At 37.2% G+C, this 12,999-nt stretch overlaps 2 protein-coding genes across 3 annotated transcripts; one reads left to right on the forward strand and one right to left on the reverse strand.

The window, feature by feature from the left end:
- Nucleotides 1-1,496: 1,496 nt before the first annotated feature.
- Nucleotides 1,497-2,024, reverse strand: LOC136037509 (uncharacterized). Its single transcript, XM_065720231.1, has one exon. It carries the CDS (start codon nt 2,022-2,024, stop codon nt 1,497-1,499), a length of 528 nt encoding a protein of 175 aa, XP_065576303.1.
- A 1,497-nt stretch (nt 2,025-3,521) lies between these two features.
- Nucleotides 3,522-11,817, forward strand: LOC136037976 (uncharacterized). Of its 2 annotated transcripts, none has more exons than XM_065720868.1 (3): nt 3,522-3,641; nt 6,452-6,628; nt 11,062-11,817. In XM_065720868.1, the coding sequence occupies exons 1-3, from the start codon at nt 3,639-3,641 to the stop codon at nt 11,296-11,298; spliced, it is 417 nt and encodes a 138-aa protein (XP_065576940.1). In that variant the 5' UTR covers nt 3,522-3,638; the 3' UTR covers nt 11,299-11,817. The 2 variants fall into 2 exon arrangements, with proteins under 2 accessions (XP_065576940.1, XP_065576941.1); XM_065720869.1 differs by having other exon boundaries at nt 3,580-3,641; nt 6,456-6,628.
- Nucleotides 11,818-12,999: the final 1,182 nt, after the last annotated feature.

Below are 12,999 nucleotides of genomic sequence, written 5' to 3' on the forward strand. Positions count from 1 at the left end.
AGCTCTGTAAAGCATCACAAGGCCGACTAGAGCGTTGAAGATCCGCAGTTTCGTTGTACGACTAATGTTTGGTTTCCAGTAGAGGTGACGATTCAGTCTGCCCATGACGGAAGACGCTTTGGATGATTTCGCTTGGAGCTCAGGGAGAAGCGAGCCATTTGAAGAAATTATGGAGCCCAGGTAGGTAAAGTCTTGGACAACTTCGATGCCAGTGGTGCTGTCCAGTCTAACTGGAGAGTTAAAAGAAGGAAAAGACAGGTCTATGGCCGTAATTTTAGTTTTGTTCCAGTTTATATGCAGTCCTACTTTAGCAGCCTCTTCTCGAAGAATTTGGAGTGCTTCCAGCAGCTATTCCTTGGAGTCCGCCAGAATGGCCAAGTTATCGGCAAAATCAACATCCGTGATGGCACAATCTCCGAATCTGGGCCCAAAGCTGAGACGTGAAGTGGTTTTTGTCATAATATAATCTACGATGACATTGAATAGCTCTGGGGCCACTGCACATCCTTGGCGCACCCCTGTCGTGATTTGAAAGAACAGGCTGCGCCGACCATTTACTTGTACACAGCTCTCCGTCCCATGGTGCAGTGCCTTGAAAAGTCTGCAGTATTTCTCGGGTAGGCCAGTCAATTCTAGTATCTGCCAAAGAGCTTATCGATCGACTGTGTTAAATGTAGCACGGAAGTTGACGAAGGAAATAAATGTTTTCTGTCGGAGCTCTGTGGTAATCTCTACTGGTCTTGCTCCGAGACCGGAGCAAGACCAGCTTGCTCCGGTCGCCGAATTTTTCGAATGATATTCCGACATGGATCCAGCATGACCATTGAAAACAGTTTGTCAGGGACTGACAGTAGGGCTACTCCCCGATAGTTGGACCAGTCACTTCTTAAGCCTTTCCTCTTCCATAAGGGGATGATAACACCCTTACGACAATCCTCGGGTATCATCTCTGTTTGCCAGATTGTAGAGAACAGGGTATAGAGGAACAAGAGCATTGCAGCACCTCCATATTTTAGCAGCTCTGAGCTCAAGCCACAGATACACGCAGCTTTATTATTCTTGAGCCTTTTTACTGCATATCCGATTTCTGAGGGGCTGAAAGGATCATCTGGAAGAGCATCTGTTTCAGGTTTTTGACTGCAAGGTTAGCTGAAACTATCATGAGGAGACACAGACGGGTTAGTATTGTTGAGGAGCGAACAGAGGTGGTCCTTTCACCGGTCAAGACAAGAACCTTCATCAGAGAAAAGTGTCCCATCCCTGGACAGGGCGGGACCCAAGGTAGGAATTTTATTTTCCGTGAGGTCTCGGCGATGCTTGAATAGGCTAACTATATCTTTCGTTTTTGCAGATAGTTCAATTTTGTCGGCTTTCCTTGCAACAAACCGGGTTCTATCCCGGTGAATGAGTCTGTTCCTTACTTCATTGAGCCTTCGATATGTGGTCATATCCCAAGAAGTCTTGCCTTCCGTCTTCCCTCTATGACTTGCAGTGTTTTATTTAGTTAGCCATGATTTCTTTTTGTAGCTCCTCTTGCCAAGCACTAGTTGTGCTGCTTCGCTAGTCTGCGATTTGAAATACTTCCAGAGATGTTCGCTGCTATTAAGTGAGCCAAGGGGTTCGAAATGATTCGATATCTCAACACTGTACTTCAGACGAGTATCTGGCTCCTTTAGTCTCCCAATATCTGCAGTGACAGGTTTTCTTTCCGATCGTTGCGCATGGATGCAAAGCCGGAGATCGGTGCACACAAGCCTTTGGTCTGCGTTTCCAAGCTCTGCTGGTCTGTAAATTTTGCAGTTCTTCACCAATGATCTCCAGCGCTTGGAAATAATGACAAAGTCAATCACCTTCTTTGTACTACCGTCTTTACTATACCATGTGTACTGATGAATAGTTTTACGTTGGAAGTAGATGTTTGCGATGCAAAGGTCGTGAGATCGGCAGAGTTCAAGTAAGCGAAGCCATTTGTCGTTAAGTGGGTCGAAGAATACAGGACTAACTGTGCCGCGCCATACACCCATATCATCGCGCACTGTCGCATTTAAATCACCAAGAAGAACAGTTATGTTATGGGAGGGGGGGGCACTGTTGCAAGGAATCTAGACAAAGCAGAGTAGAAGTCCTCCTTAGTCACATCACCAGAATCGTTGGTCGGGGCAGAGCTTACATAACAGTCATCTTGCCATGCTTGTGTCCAAAGCGGGCATTCATTAATCTGTCAGATACAGCTTCGTATAGAAGTAAGGCCTTTCTTGTAAGGCTATTTAGCGCAAGGCCAGTGCAATTCCTTCTCGTGTTTCCTTCACACCAGAGCAATGAGTTACGGTTACCTATTCACTCTTCTCCACTTCCGGTAAGACAGGTTTCTGTAAGACTCACAATCGACACTTTATTCTTGCAAATTTCTTCGGAGAGTAGGTTCTTTGACGCAAGTGCATTCAGAGTCAAAACATTCCAAGTGGCTGTTTGTAGCCCCCTTTGGTCCATGAGGTTTGGTCTGTCAGTCTTTCTGACGTCGTCAGCATGTTCGTTGACGCGCGATGGTCGAGTTCTCAAAAGGGATTCCAGATCCAAGGCTCTCACTTTTCGTAGCATTTAATTTCCGGGTGGAGATTCGCTAGCCCAACCGACCCTAGGCCTGGATTCCGAACAGAGCTAGGTTCAACCTAGGTACTGAGATTCCCGGGGTGGGCTCCACCAGCCACAAGGCGGCCGTCCTGATCGGAGTGTTTAGTCGGGGAGAAACCCCATATCCAGAGGCACTTGGTCAGCAGACAGAGTCTACCTCATTCCGGACGAACTCCATTCACCTCCAACATGTATGGAGGTGACTAGAGTATGAAAAGACGTTAAATTGTGTAAAGTTGAAAAAATTTGTAGCTGCAAAAATATTTATATATATTTTAACAACAGATTATAACAATTTAAAAGCCATAAAAAAACCAAAAGTATATGTTTTTATTTGAAAATATTTAAATCTAATTTAAATATGTAAAATGTATATTCATATATATTTGGACAAGGGACTACATGAATTCAAAAACCTTAAAAAAACCAAAAGTTTGAGGCTTATCAGATATCGTTGTTAGAAATTGGACTTGCTTTAATAATCAAATATCTTTAAAAATACTTTAGAAAAAAAAAGACAGCGATTTATCTGCGGTTAGAAAACAAGTGACAATGAAAATCTGTATATAGAAGCTTGCCACGTCCCGGGGCCCGGCAGCTGGTAATTGCAAAAATATTTTTTTATATTTTAACAAGGGATTACAACAATTCAAACACCATATATATATATATATATATATATATATATATATATATATATATATATATATATATATATATATATATATATATATATATATATAATTATATATATGCATTATATATGTAAAATAGCTATCTGTAGTAGTATTCTGTCCTTTATACGCCTAATTTACCAAGATCTCTAAGTCGTATCGAAACACTCTGCCAAGGACTTTCACGAGTCAGCTGGTGTTTCGAATAATTTTGTTTCCTGATCCTTGAGTGCCTTTGGCACTGTCTTTACTGCTTCAAAAGCACTATTGCAACCAGCAATGTAATTTCAGTCTATATTGTGTCTTCAAGACTTTAGGATATATTAACCAAAAATGGTTTGTAAAGATTTTTTCATCAAAATCTTTTGTAAATTTTGAGAATATGGTTATTTTAGCTAAATAAAAATTGGCTTAATTTTACTGCATGAATATGATTCCTGGATAAAATATTAAATCCAAACGATTTAAAAATGAGAATGACAATAGAAGAAAACATAATTGATAAAGTTCTAGAGAGATTTCTTGCTATCTCGAAAAGTGGTTGGGTTGGTCGAATGAAACTTTCAGGAATTAATTCAAAGCGTAAACACTGGGAACATGTTGTCAAGCTGCTGTCTTTATCTGTTCCTTACTTTTAGGGATTAGTAGATTGCAAACATTACAGGTTTCACTCACTATTTTGGGTTTTCAATGAATTTTTTCCCTTGACCCTAGTTTTACAGTAGAATTTTAAGACAAAACAAAGTTTTTTTCTTTAATTTACGAAATTTATTTACCGATCTCCAAAACCTTGTAAGTAATTATTGAGCAAAGGTATGAGGATCAATCTTAATAAGGGAATTCTAATAAGGGAAGATTAATACTAGAATTGCCTCTCACTCAATTGGACAATCTGTCTTGGCTTTGTCTAAAATGAGCCATGACTAGTTGCCCACAACTATTTCATTTTAATTTTAAACACTTTTCTTGTGGCTCATTTTAGCAATAGGTCTTATTTTCAAGGTTTAACTTTTATAAAACAAAGAGTGTAAAAGGTCATCGAAGATCAGTACTTTTTTAAGGGAGAAGGACTGAGGTAAGTACTTGAATATACTCTCCCAGACATTATTAAGGCTCTGGATTAATTCCTGGGTGTTTCATTTACCGAACTCAACTAACCTTCAAAACCAGCAAAAGCCCTTAATCTAGAATCTCACAAACATGACAATCTGAATAAAAAGTTTTTTCCCACAGCAGTATCTTAGACCACTAGGGGAGGGGGAGATGTATTGTCAGAAGAGGCTTATGTAACATTTAGTAGGTTAAGAAAAAGCTGTTTGATGTCATTGTATAAACGGAAATGTCCATCTAACAAAAGGCTAAGGAATGCAAGCTATTTTTAACCCTTGGGCAGTTTTCTACCAAAAATGTCCATGGAACATGCCTATTTCTTGTTAGTTCAAGTTCACATCGTTTCTTTATAAGTCTAGAAAATGAGCAATGGAATGGAATGTGACTTTTCTAATAGAACAGGCTTTAAAACGGTTAGAGAAAAGGCTCATAAGACAAAACCCCCGGCTACGGATTTTCAACTATGGGTTTTTCAACAGGAATTTGGTGATTTTTGAGCTGACACGGTTTTCGAGCAATTTCATTATGCTTTCCACAAAAAATTTTTCCAACAAAATTCGCGAGTGTTTCTCTCGCAAATTTTGTTCTTCATCATAAAATATTATAGAGTTGGATGTAGGGAAGTTTTCATTTCCCAATAGATTTCAATTGGTAAAACATTTTTGCTTGACAATTTTTTAGTAAATGTATTTCTTAAAGTTTTCGTTACTAGTATCCGCGTCTAGCTCTTCACGAGGTTGCAAATAATGCTGCAAACTTGATCAGCTTTACAGTTTACATAGGATATTGAAATTACCAAATTAGCGGTGTAATAGGTATTGTAAACGACAAATAAATGGGTTAAAAATTAAACGACAAATAAATGGGTTAAAATAAATGCGTTTCTTATAATTATTGTTTAAATATGTATCTTTGATGTGTCCTGAAAGTACTTTTTTATACGTCGAGTATAATCCTCAAGTATGTAGATATTAAGTATAGCTTGTAAGCTAGACAAAATTCATAAGAACCTTCTAATACAGTAATTGTAAACAAGAAACATAGTACATAATAAAACAAGTCGTGTGGTAAAAGATGATCGTCGTAGGGTATAACTCGATTGATCATCGTATTGGTCGTTTTCGGAGAATTCACCCAAAGACAGAATTGACCATCTTGTGATATAACTTAATTTCCTCAAATATAACTTACCATTGACAGCCTCTATGTCCCTTTCTTGACAATTCTCACATCCCACACCCCTTGTGTTTCTTTACGAACTTCCTCCGATAATTCGTTTATTAGTTTGTTATTACTTTATTAGTATCAGTAGGTGCACGACTGACTGACAGTATAACTTACGAAAAATTTGGTTTAATACCATTTTCTAGGATTAGAATGAAAAAAAAGTTTGAGATGGCAAGAATACATTCTGCGAATGAATGATGACAGATTGTCAAAGAAGTGCTCGTCAGACAGCTATCTAGGGTCGAACAGAAAGCAGGGCTTCCCCCAAATGGGTGGGAGAATGATGCAAGGAGAGATTTAAGGGAAATGGGAACTTCTTGGGAGAGTGTTAAGAGGGAGACTTTGAATAGAATATGACGGAGGAGAAGCATGCGTAGCTGTGTTGGCCTCAGGCCTCTTGGTGATTCAGTAAGTTGTTAGTAGTAGTAGTCAAAGTATTATTTTGAGGCAGATGAATTCAATTTGAATAAAATATAAAATTTGAAAAAATTTAAAGCGATAATAGCTCAAATTTACGGCTTGTACTTGAAAGAAAAATCTTTAAAAAACCTGGTAACTCAAATTTTTTCGACAGAGTATTCAGACTTACAAAAAAGCTGAACTTTACAATTTACTTGCAGCATATTGGATTCCTATTACTTTTACATTCATACTTGCAATATATTTGAACAACCAAAAAGGAAGAAATCTGTTGTTTTATGTTCAGAGATACAGTAAAACACGGTAAAAAAGAGAGAAAAAAAGAAATGAAATCTGACCAAAATCCTTATATTCTCGGAGACTAGTATTTAATACTAAAATTGTTCCAGAAAGGATTCCTGCAAGCTTTCTTAATTTCTGGAATGGTGACAATTTCTTTGGCTGCTCCTCGGCGACTTCAAAAGAAGCCCTTATACCGTGATGAGTTTCAAATAGAGCCAGAGAGCCGTTCGGATAATGGCCTATTCGTATTTAGGGATGCAGTGAATGAGCTTCCTGTAAACGAGGTATGGTATATTTATGCTTATGTTCCCTTATATGAGGTTTCTCTCTTATTATATTCTCATTCATGTATTAGGTATTTCACTTATCATCATTATTACATGAGCGATCGTTTATCAAACAGATCGCGGCAACGGGCTGTAAGGAGGGAGCGAAAAGTGCTAATAGTAACTGAAAACCTAAAAAACAACAATGCTAATAACAATGCATGCATCAAAGAATCCACTCAATGTGCCTCACTTTCTAAAAAGAGGCAAAGACCCCGAAAATAGCAATTGATCTTGATAAAATTCACACACACCATCAAATTCCCCCCCCCCCATAGGATGATGACATCGAACCAGTGGTCATGAAGAACCTTGAGAAGGCTGATTCGAACGGGAGTTGAAATTTCTAGTACCTGTTTTAAGTAAAAAAAAAAAAAAAAGTGTAACAGCAGAGCGTCGCTTTTTTTGCAATTTTGTCACACAAAATAACGATTTTGCCTAAAAGAGTGAAAAAGAGATAAGGATTGAAAATCTTCACATAACCAATCTGTTTAGAATTATCACAAACTCATGTACTGACGGACCTTTCTCTAGGAGAGTGTGTGTTGGGGGGGGGGGTTGAAAACTAAGAAGTCCATTTTTATGCTCAAATTTCCTAATTCTCCGTGATCCTTCAGATAATTATAAAATGAGATTTGGATGAGGTGGGGCACAAATTAATGTCTAATGTCTCTCCATTCCCGGAAATATTTAAGGACTAAGCCTGTAATATGGGTGTTGCGGGGTGATAGACTCACCCATATTGCAGAAAGTATTTTCAGTGTACGTAAGATATTAGATTCATCTGCTTACCACAACAAACGATGGTTGTTTGAGGGCCATCTTGAGGACAATTAGGAAGTTTTCCCAGGAGGAGAGGGGGAATAATACCAGAAACTCTGCTTTCATCGAAATTTTAATAGGGATTTTACTCATTTTTCTATTTATTTACGATTTTAAATACTGTCTTTTTTGGAAGAGTATTGATCCCATGTCCTCTTGCCAGCATCCATGCCCCCTGTAAAAAAATATTTTATTTTTGAAAAAGCCCCCTTGGATACACTTTTGACGATGACGCTGCAGTCTATTTTTTGTACTTCAGAGATACCTCCTCCCCCTAATGAATATTAGAATAGGTGCACTTTTTCAGCGATGATTATCTTTTTCAAATCGTATTAGCCCCTATCATGGTTAAGAGATCCTTGGATTAAACAGTTCGAAGTAACAAACTGTAAGTGAAGAGCATCCTCGTCAATAGAAATTAAAACTCTAAAAACATGTTTAAATAAAATAAAATAAGATTAAGATAAAATGAATTAAAATAATAAATTAAAATAATTGAATAATAATAATTAAATTAAAATAACAGAATCAACTATTTATGCTAATTCTAAATAAGTAACAGATATCAAGTTTGAAGCTGTTTATTAGACACATTTAGCAAACAAAATTTTTATAATTTTGAAAACAGAAACTGAACTCCCTCCCCCCCCCCCACCAAAAAGTAGTCTTGATGAAAAATATGCAGTAAAATACAACATGTATGAAAATCCTAAAGCCACTATCGATAAAACGTGGGATTTTTTACCTATCCAAATCCGCAGCCCTACATGATTCAAAGAGTGTTCATTCGAATGTGTATTTACAGTTCTAGGAACCTTCATAACAGGAAATTCCCACTTTCCAGGATTTTTGCCCGTTAAACAGTAGTTTGGCACAATCATGGCCAAGATGTGATACAGCAAAAACTCCGAGGACTGCTGAAACGGCCTTTATAAAGCCTTTCATTTCAGTTTATAGCCTATACTGGCCTGCAGTGTATATTTTGCTCCTGAATGTAAATACAGTCCTTAAAAATGAACCGCCATTCGTTTATCGAACAAATTTAAAGTCTGTGTGTAAGGTGTTGCATAGTTGCACATTTTCTCTTAGGTTGTTAGGAAATCAATTTTTCGTGTTTAGAGGGGGTGCCTAAACTCCTAAAAAATGGGCCCCTGAAATAAAGCATTGTTCTTCAAAAGCTATACATTAATTTAAAGCCAGTGTGCATTAGTCTGAGGAGGAGGTAATCTTCCTTGCAATTAGGGTAGGCAGAGAACCTTAGACCCTCCCTTCTCTGTGTACTAAAATTTGACCTTTTATCCAAAATACTTTTAAAAGGCGGACTGCTCATGCACAAGGGTGATTCGAATGATAAAGCAAGTTTTTTCAGCGTAGTTGAAATACTTTAGCGTAAGGATTGGGCGTTGAGAAGTGGGGAGCACCCCTTCTATACGAACTACTTTTTTGTTCTAAGTTTTAATATCGCCTTTACTTTCATTGAAAATTTGTTTTCATTTTTCTGTTGCAGAATAAAGGGTCTAGGCATAAATTTCTGGCAGAGGAGAAGGTCATATACACATATCCGTCGGAGACCAGCCCTGAAATCTTTTGCTTTCTGAAACGTAGGAAGGACATACTTGCGAAGAGGGCTTCTCTCCCCCTTCAATTAGACAATACTGAAATTCTTGAACTTATACGAGTACAATAAAAAGTCTAAATTCTAACTTAAACTGCCTTCTAAGGATGGTTCACATAAGCAGTGTGACAGAAGTGTCATGTGTGAATCGTGCTTTTTGCGCTACCAAAGAAAGCTCTCGTCTGTTAATCTTTTTACAACTGATACTATGGCTGTCAGTTTGTAACATCCCTGAAATGCTACCAAATATTAAAAATGATCTCATATAATTGAATGTGTTATGTTTCTGAAATTGTCCTTGTTAAATTAAGTTTGAGTGCTGACAATGCTTGACATAAATAGAACTGAAAATAATGTGGCATAATTTTCACGGACAGGCCGTAAAACAAGGCTTAGTGCTAGGCAAGATAATTTATGTGAAGTGAAGTTTAAGTACCATCGCATATTCACAGACTCAGGGCCGGATTATTGAAAACTACAATTAACACCAGTATATGATGGATGTGAGGACAGGATAAATTTTAGTTAAGAGTCCGTCTACATTAGGCTCTTCGGGACAGCTGGGCTGTAAGTCTGAGAAACTGAACCCATCAATGTGCATCTAAAAAGGGTTATCCACGACATATCCCATCAAAAGTTAGTTACATTGATTGGTTGAGTTTCTAAATTTCTGGCTTAGGAAACACGAAAACCGGACCTAGACTAGGTTACGAATGAACTAATAACCTTGTGTGCGCATCTTTGTTTCTTTTCTTCGTCGAATAGACAATGTAGTATAAATAAATAGAATAAAATTGCAGCTTTATCCAAATTATTACAACAAAGCAAGACTTGTAGTAGAATATTTAGAACTAAGAAGTTATACTCTACGGTAGACAAATAGATTTTTGTAAACTAATATTACTTTTTTAGTTATCTTTGGAATGATAGAGCTTTAAATAGACACAGTTTAAAAATTGGGGAAGGGACGAGGTCACAATGTCTTACCAAGTTATCAAATCTATAGTTTTCGTTATTATAGTTTTTCAATTAAGCAGATACCGAATTAAAAAGGAAGAAGCATTAGGCAAGTCTATAAAAAGTATAATTTCATCTTTTACTGAAGACAAAAATAGAATCTGGGGAGGCAGGGGGGGGCAGTACGTGTGCAATAAGTCCTGTAAGATTATAGGAGAAGTGCACAATGGAAAGTTTTCTTGTTGAATTTAGGTATTTCCACAAGTAGGGACATATTCTAAAGCGAAATAGGCTTCAACTAGCCATTATTAACACGACTGAAAATACCATATTAAAAGAAGGATTTGTGAAGCTCGTATTCCAGTATTTTCGACGTAATACCTTAAATTGGTTATACTTGTTATTGGGTAACTTTTATTTGTTCGTATTCTTTCGCCGTCTTCTTTTCGTCATTCTTTCCCTTGTTTCTTTCACCGTCCCGACTCCTCCTGTCTGCTTCATTTTGTTTATGTGTGCCTAATTTATGCAAGTAAACCATAATTTTTTTTTCAACTGTCAAGTAAAAATGTGTGTAGCTAAAAAAATTCATGAGTGCTACCTTTAAATTGCGACAAATTTAGCTTTAGTTAAAAACACGTATGATATATTAAAAAATAGCCTAAATAAACTAATATTTGTGTCACAGAGGATACCCAGACTTCAGAATCCCAATTTAATGACACAGTGCGCGGTAGCGATGCTAGCGGCTGGAGACAGGAAACTGGCAGCGCAGCTTAGATACCAATATTGGTATCTAAGCTCTGGTATGCATCAAAACAAAATTGCGGTCCCACCTATGGTGTTGTAGTATGATCTACGCGTCGGAGCACGGGCTTGGAGGAGGCGCCAAGTTCAGAGCTCTGTACCAAAAGCTTTTCATGGGCAAGATAGGAGTTTTCATAACTGTATTGGTATCTAAGTTGTGCTTTTAGAACGCTTATGATCATTTTATTTTCAGAGAACACAGCAATTGGATAGCCCGCGATTACCCGGCTCTCAGAGAATCAGGGCCCGGCAATCACCAGACTTGTTCCCGGTGCGAAACCAGTCAAAACGTCAAGGAGAATTCTTCAGGCCGTATAAAACATGGCAGTCCGAAAGTTATGCCGACTCCCACTACGCATCAGACTACTCAGCTCCTCAAGCTGAATATGATCCCCCTGGCCTTACACGTGTCAGAAAATACAGCCTTTAAACGAATTACGAAGGGTTCCTGATAAATTACAGTTTTTCTTCTTTTTTTTGTCCTTAATCTATATTCATTATATAGATACTAGAACCTAGGGCCAATTTTGTCGATATAGAATTTAATTGGAAAGGAAACTTGAACATAGTCAGAACGTGGTGGTTTGACATAGGTCGTATTGTATTCTTTGTCGATATATCTAAGCTCTAGTTTAATGTATTTGCATAGCGTAACTTAACCGTATAAAAAATCTTATATGTATGATTTTCTGTGATAAATGCTTTTCTATTTCCTTTTTAATCCCTTCAATTTCGTATTGAATTTCTTTATTCATAGCCTCTCCATATTACATGGAACCTCTGACACTCGATTTTAATTGGGATTGGAGGCCCCAATCAGAAGTTAGCAATCATAAACGTAGAAATGGTCGGCCTTTCATGTCTTGATTTAAGTTATTGTGATTTTGTGTATTATGAATATGGCATTATACAGATGGTAATATTTTTATAATAAATTTTATTGATTATAGATATGTCTTTCAACCTTCAATAGAGAAAAATAAATTCGTATATTACTCTATCAAAATGTTATATGACTTGTATCAGGCTGAATGAAAAAAAAGTAGAACCAAGTAATTAGATTTCAGTAAGAAGTCAGTGACTTACTTACTAAGCCACTGAGGAATAGTTGTGATCTCCATGTTATACGAACGTAAAGAGAAACATTAGTTGTATCTTTTCGTTCTGTAGCGGTATAGCGGGATTAACCTCTGCTTGGTAATAGAAAACCCTGAGTTCAAAATTTTGACTCCATTGACAAGGTTATGCTAATTTCATTACAATCCAAAAAACAAGAAGAACCTCAGTTTTTTCCCCTCAGTTTTAATTTGCTTGGCACTGGGTCGAAGATGAAAGAATTCCATCTGTGAAATGTGGGTATGTCTGTGTATAATTTGTAAATTAGCCCATTTTTGCTTGCTAATCTAGCCCTAACTACTCTATAATAACATAAATTTTACAAGCATAATTATCAACATGAGTTTTGAAAAATTTTGGAGACAATACTAAGAAACTTGAACCTTCATTTGAAATCCTAAGCCATTGTAATTTAATTTTTTTTTTAATTCTGGCTTGGTCTGGTCTCGGATATTAGAATCCCACCCAAAATCAATAGAAAATAAAAGAATTTGTACTATCTGGTCGACGAAGAAAAAAACCTGTTCAAGAATTATTGAACAAGCTTATACAAAAAGATGATAATAACAACTTTTGACGTTTTCTTATGGAAAATGAAGGTTATAAGTCCTTTTTAGAGCCAAAACCGATCAGAAGGTAACTTACCGTCCCTTCATCAGTCCATATGGCCCTCAAATCAACGATAGCATTTATCTAATAATGAAACCGGGTAAAGTTTCAGGATAGACATTTTAGTTGAGACGGTTAAAAAGGTCCAAATATATACCTTCAAGGTAACGCGATAAATGCTTGAGCGGAAATAAAGGTCGCAGACTACAAAAAGCCCTCATAAAATAGAGGTTTTAAAAATAAGCATTCATTTAGTAAAAGGTGAGTATGTTGAATTCGCAGCTGGCCAAGAATTTTATATCCGTAGAGTTGAAGGACCCAGGGCCCTTAGTTCCATTTTCTTTTAACCTGGCACCAAATTTCTCCCAAATTTTGCAACCTACAGGATTTTAGCGCAGCGTAAGTA

The sequence above is a fragment of the Artemia franciscana genome, chromosome 17 (genome assembly GCF_032884065.1).
Source record: "Artemia franciscana chromosome 17, ASM3288406v1, whole genome shotgun sequence".
In the NCBI taxonomy this organism is placed as follows: domain Eukaryota; kingdom Metazoa; phylum Arthropoda; class Branchiopoda; order Anostraca; family Artemiidae; genus Artemia; species Artemia franciscana.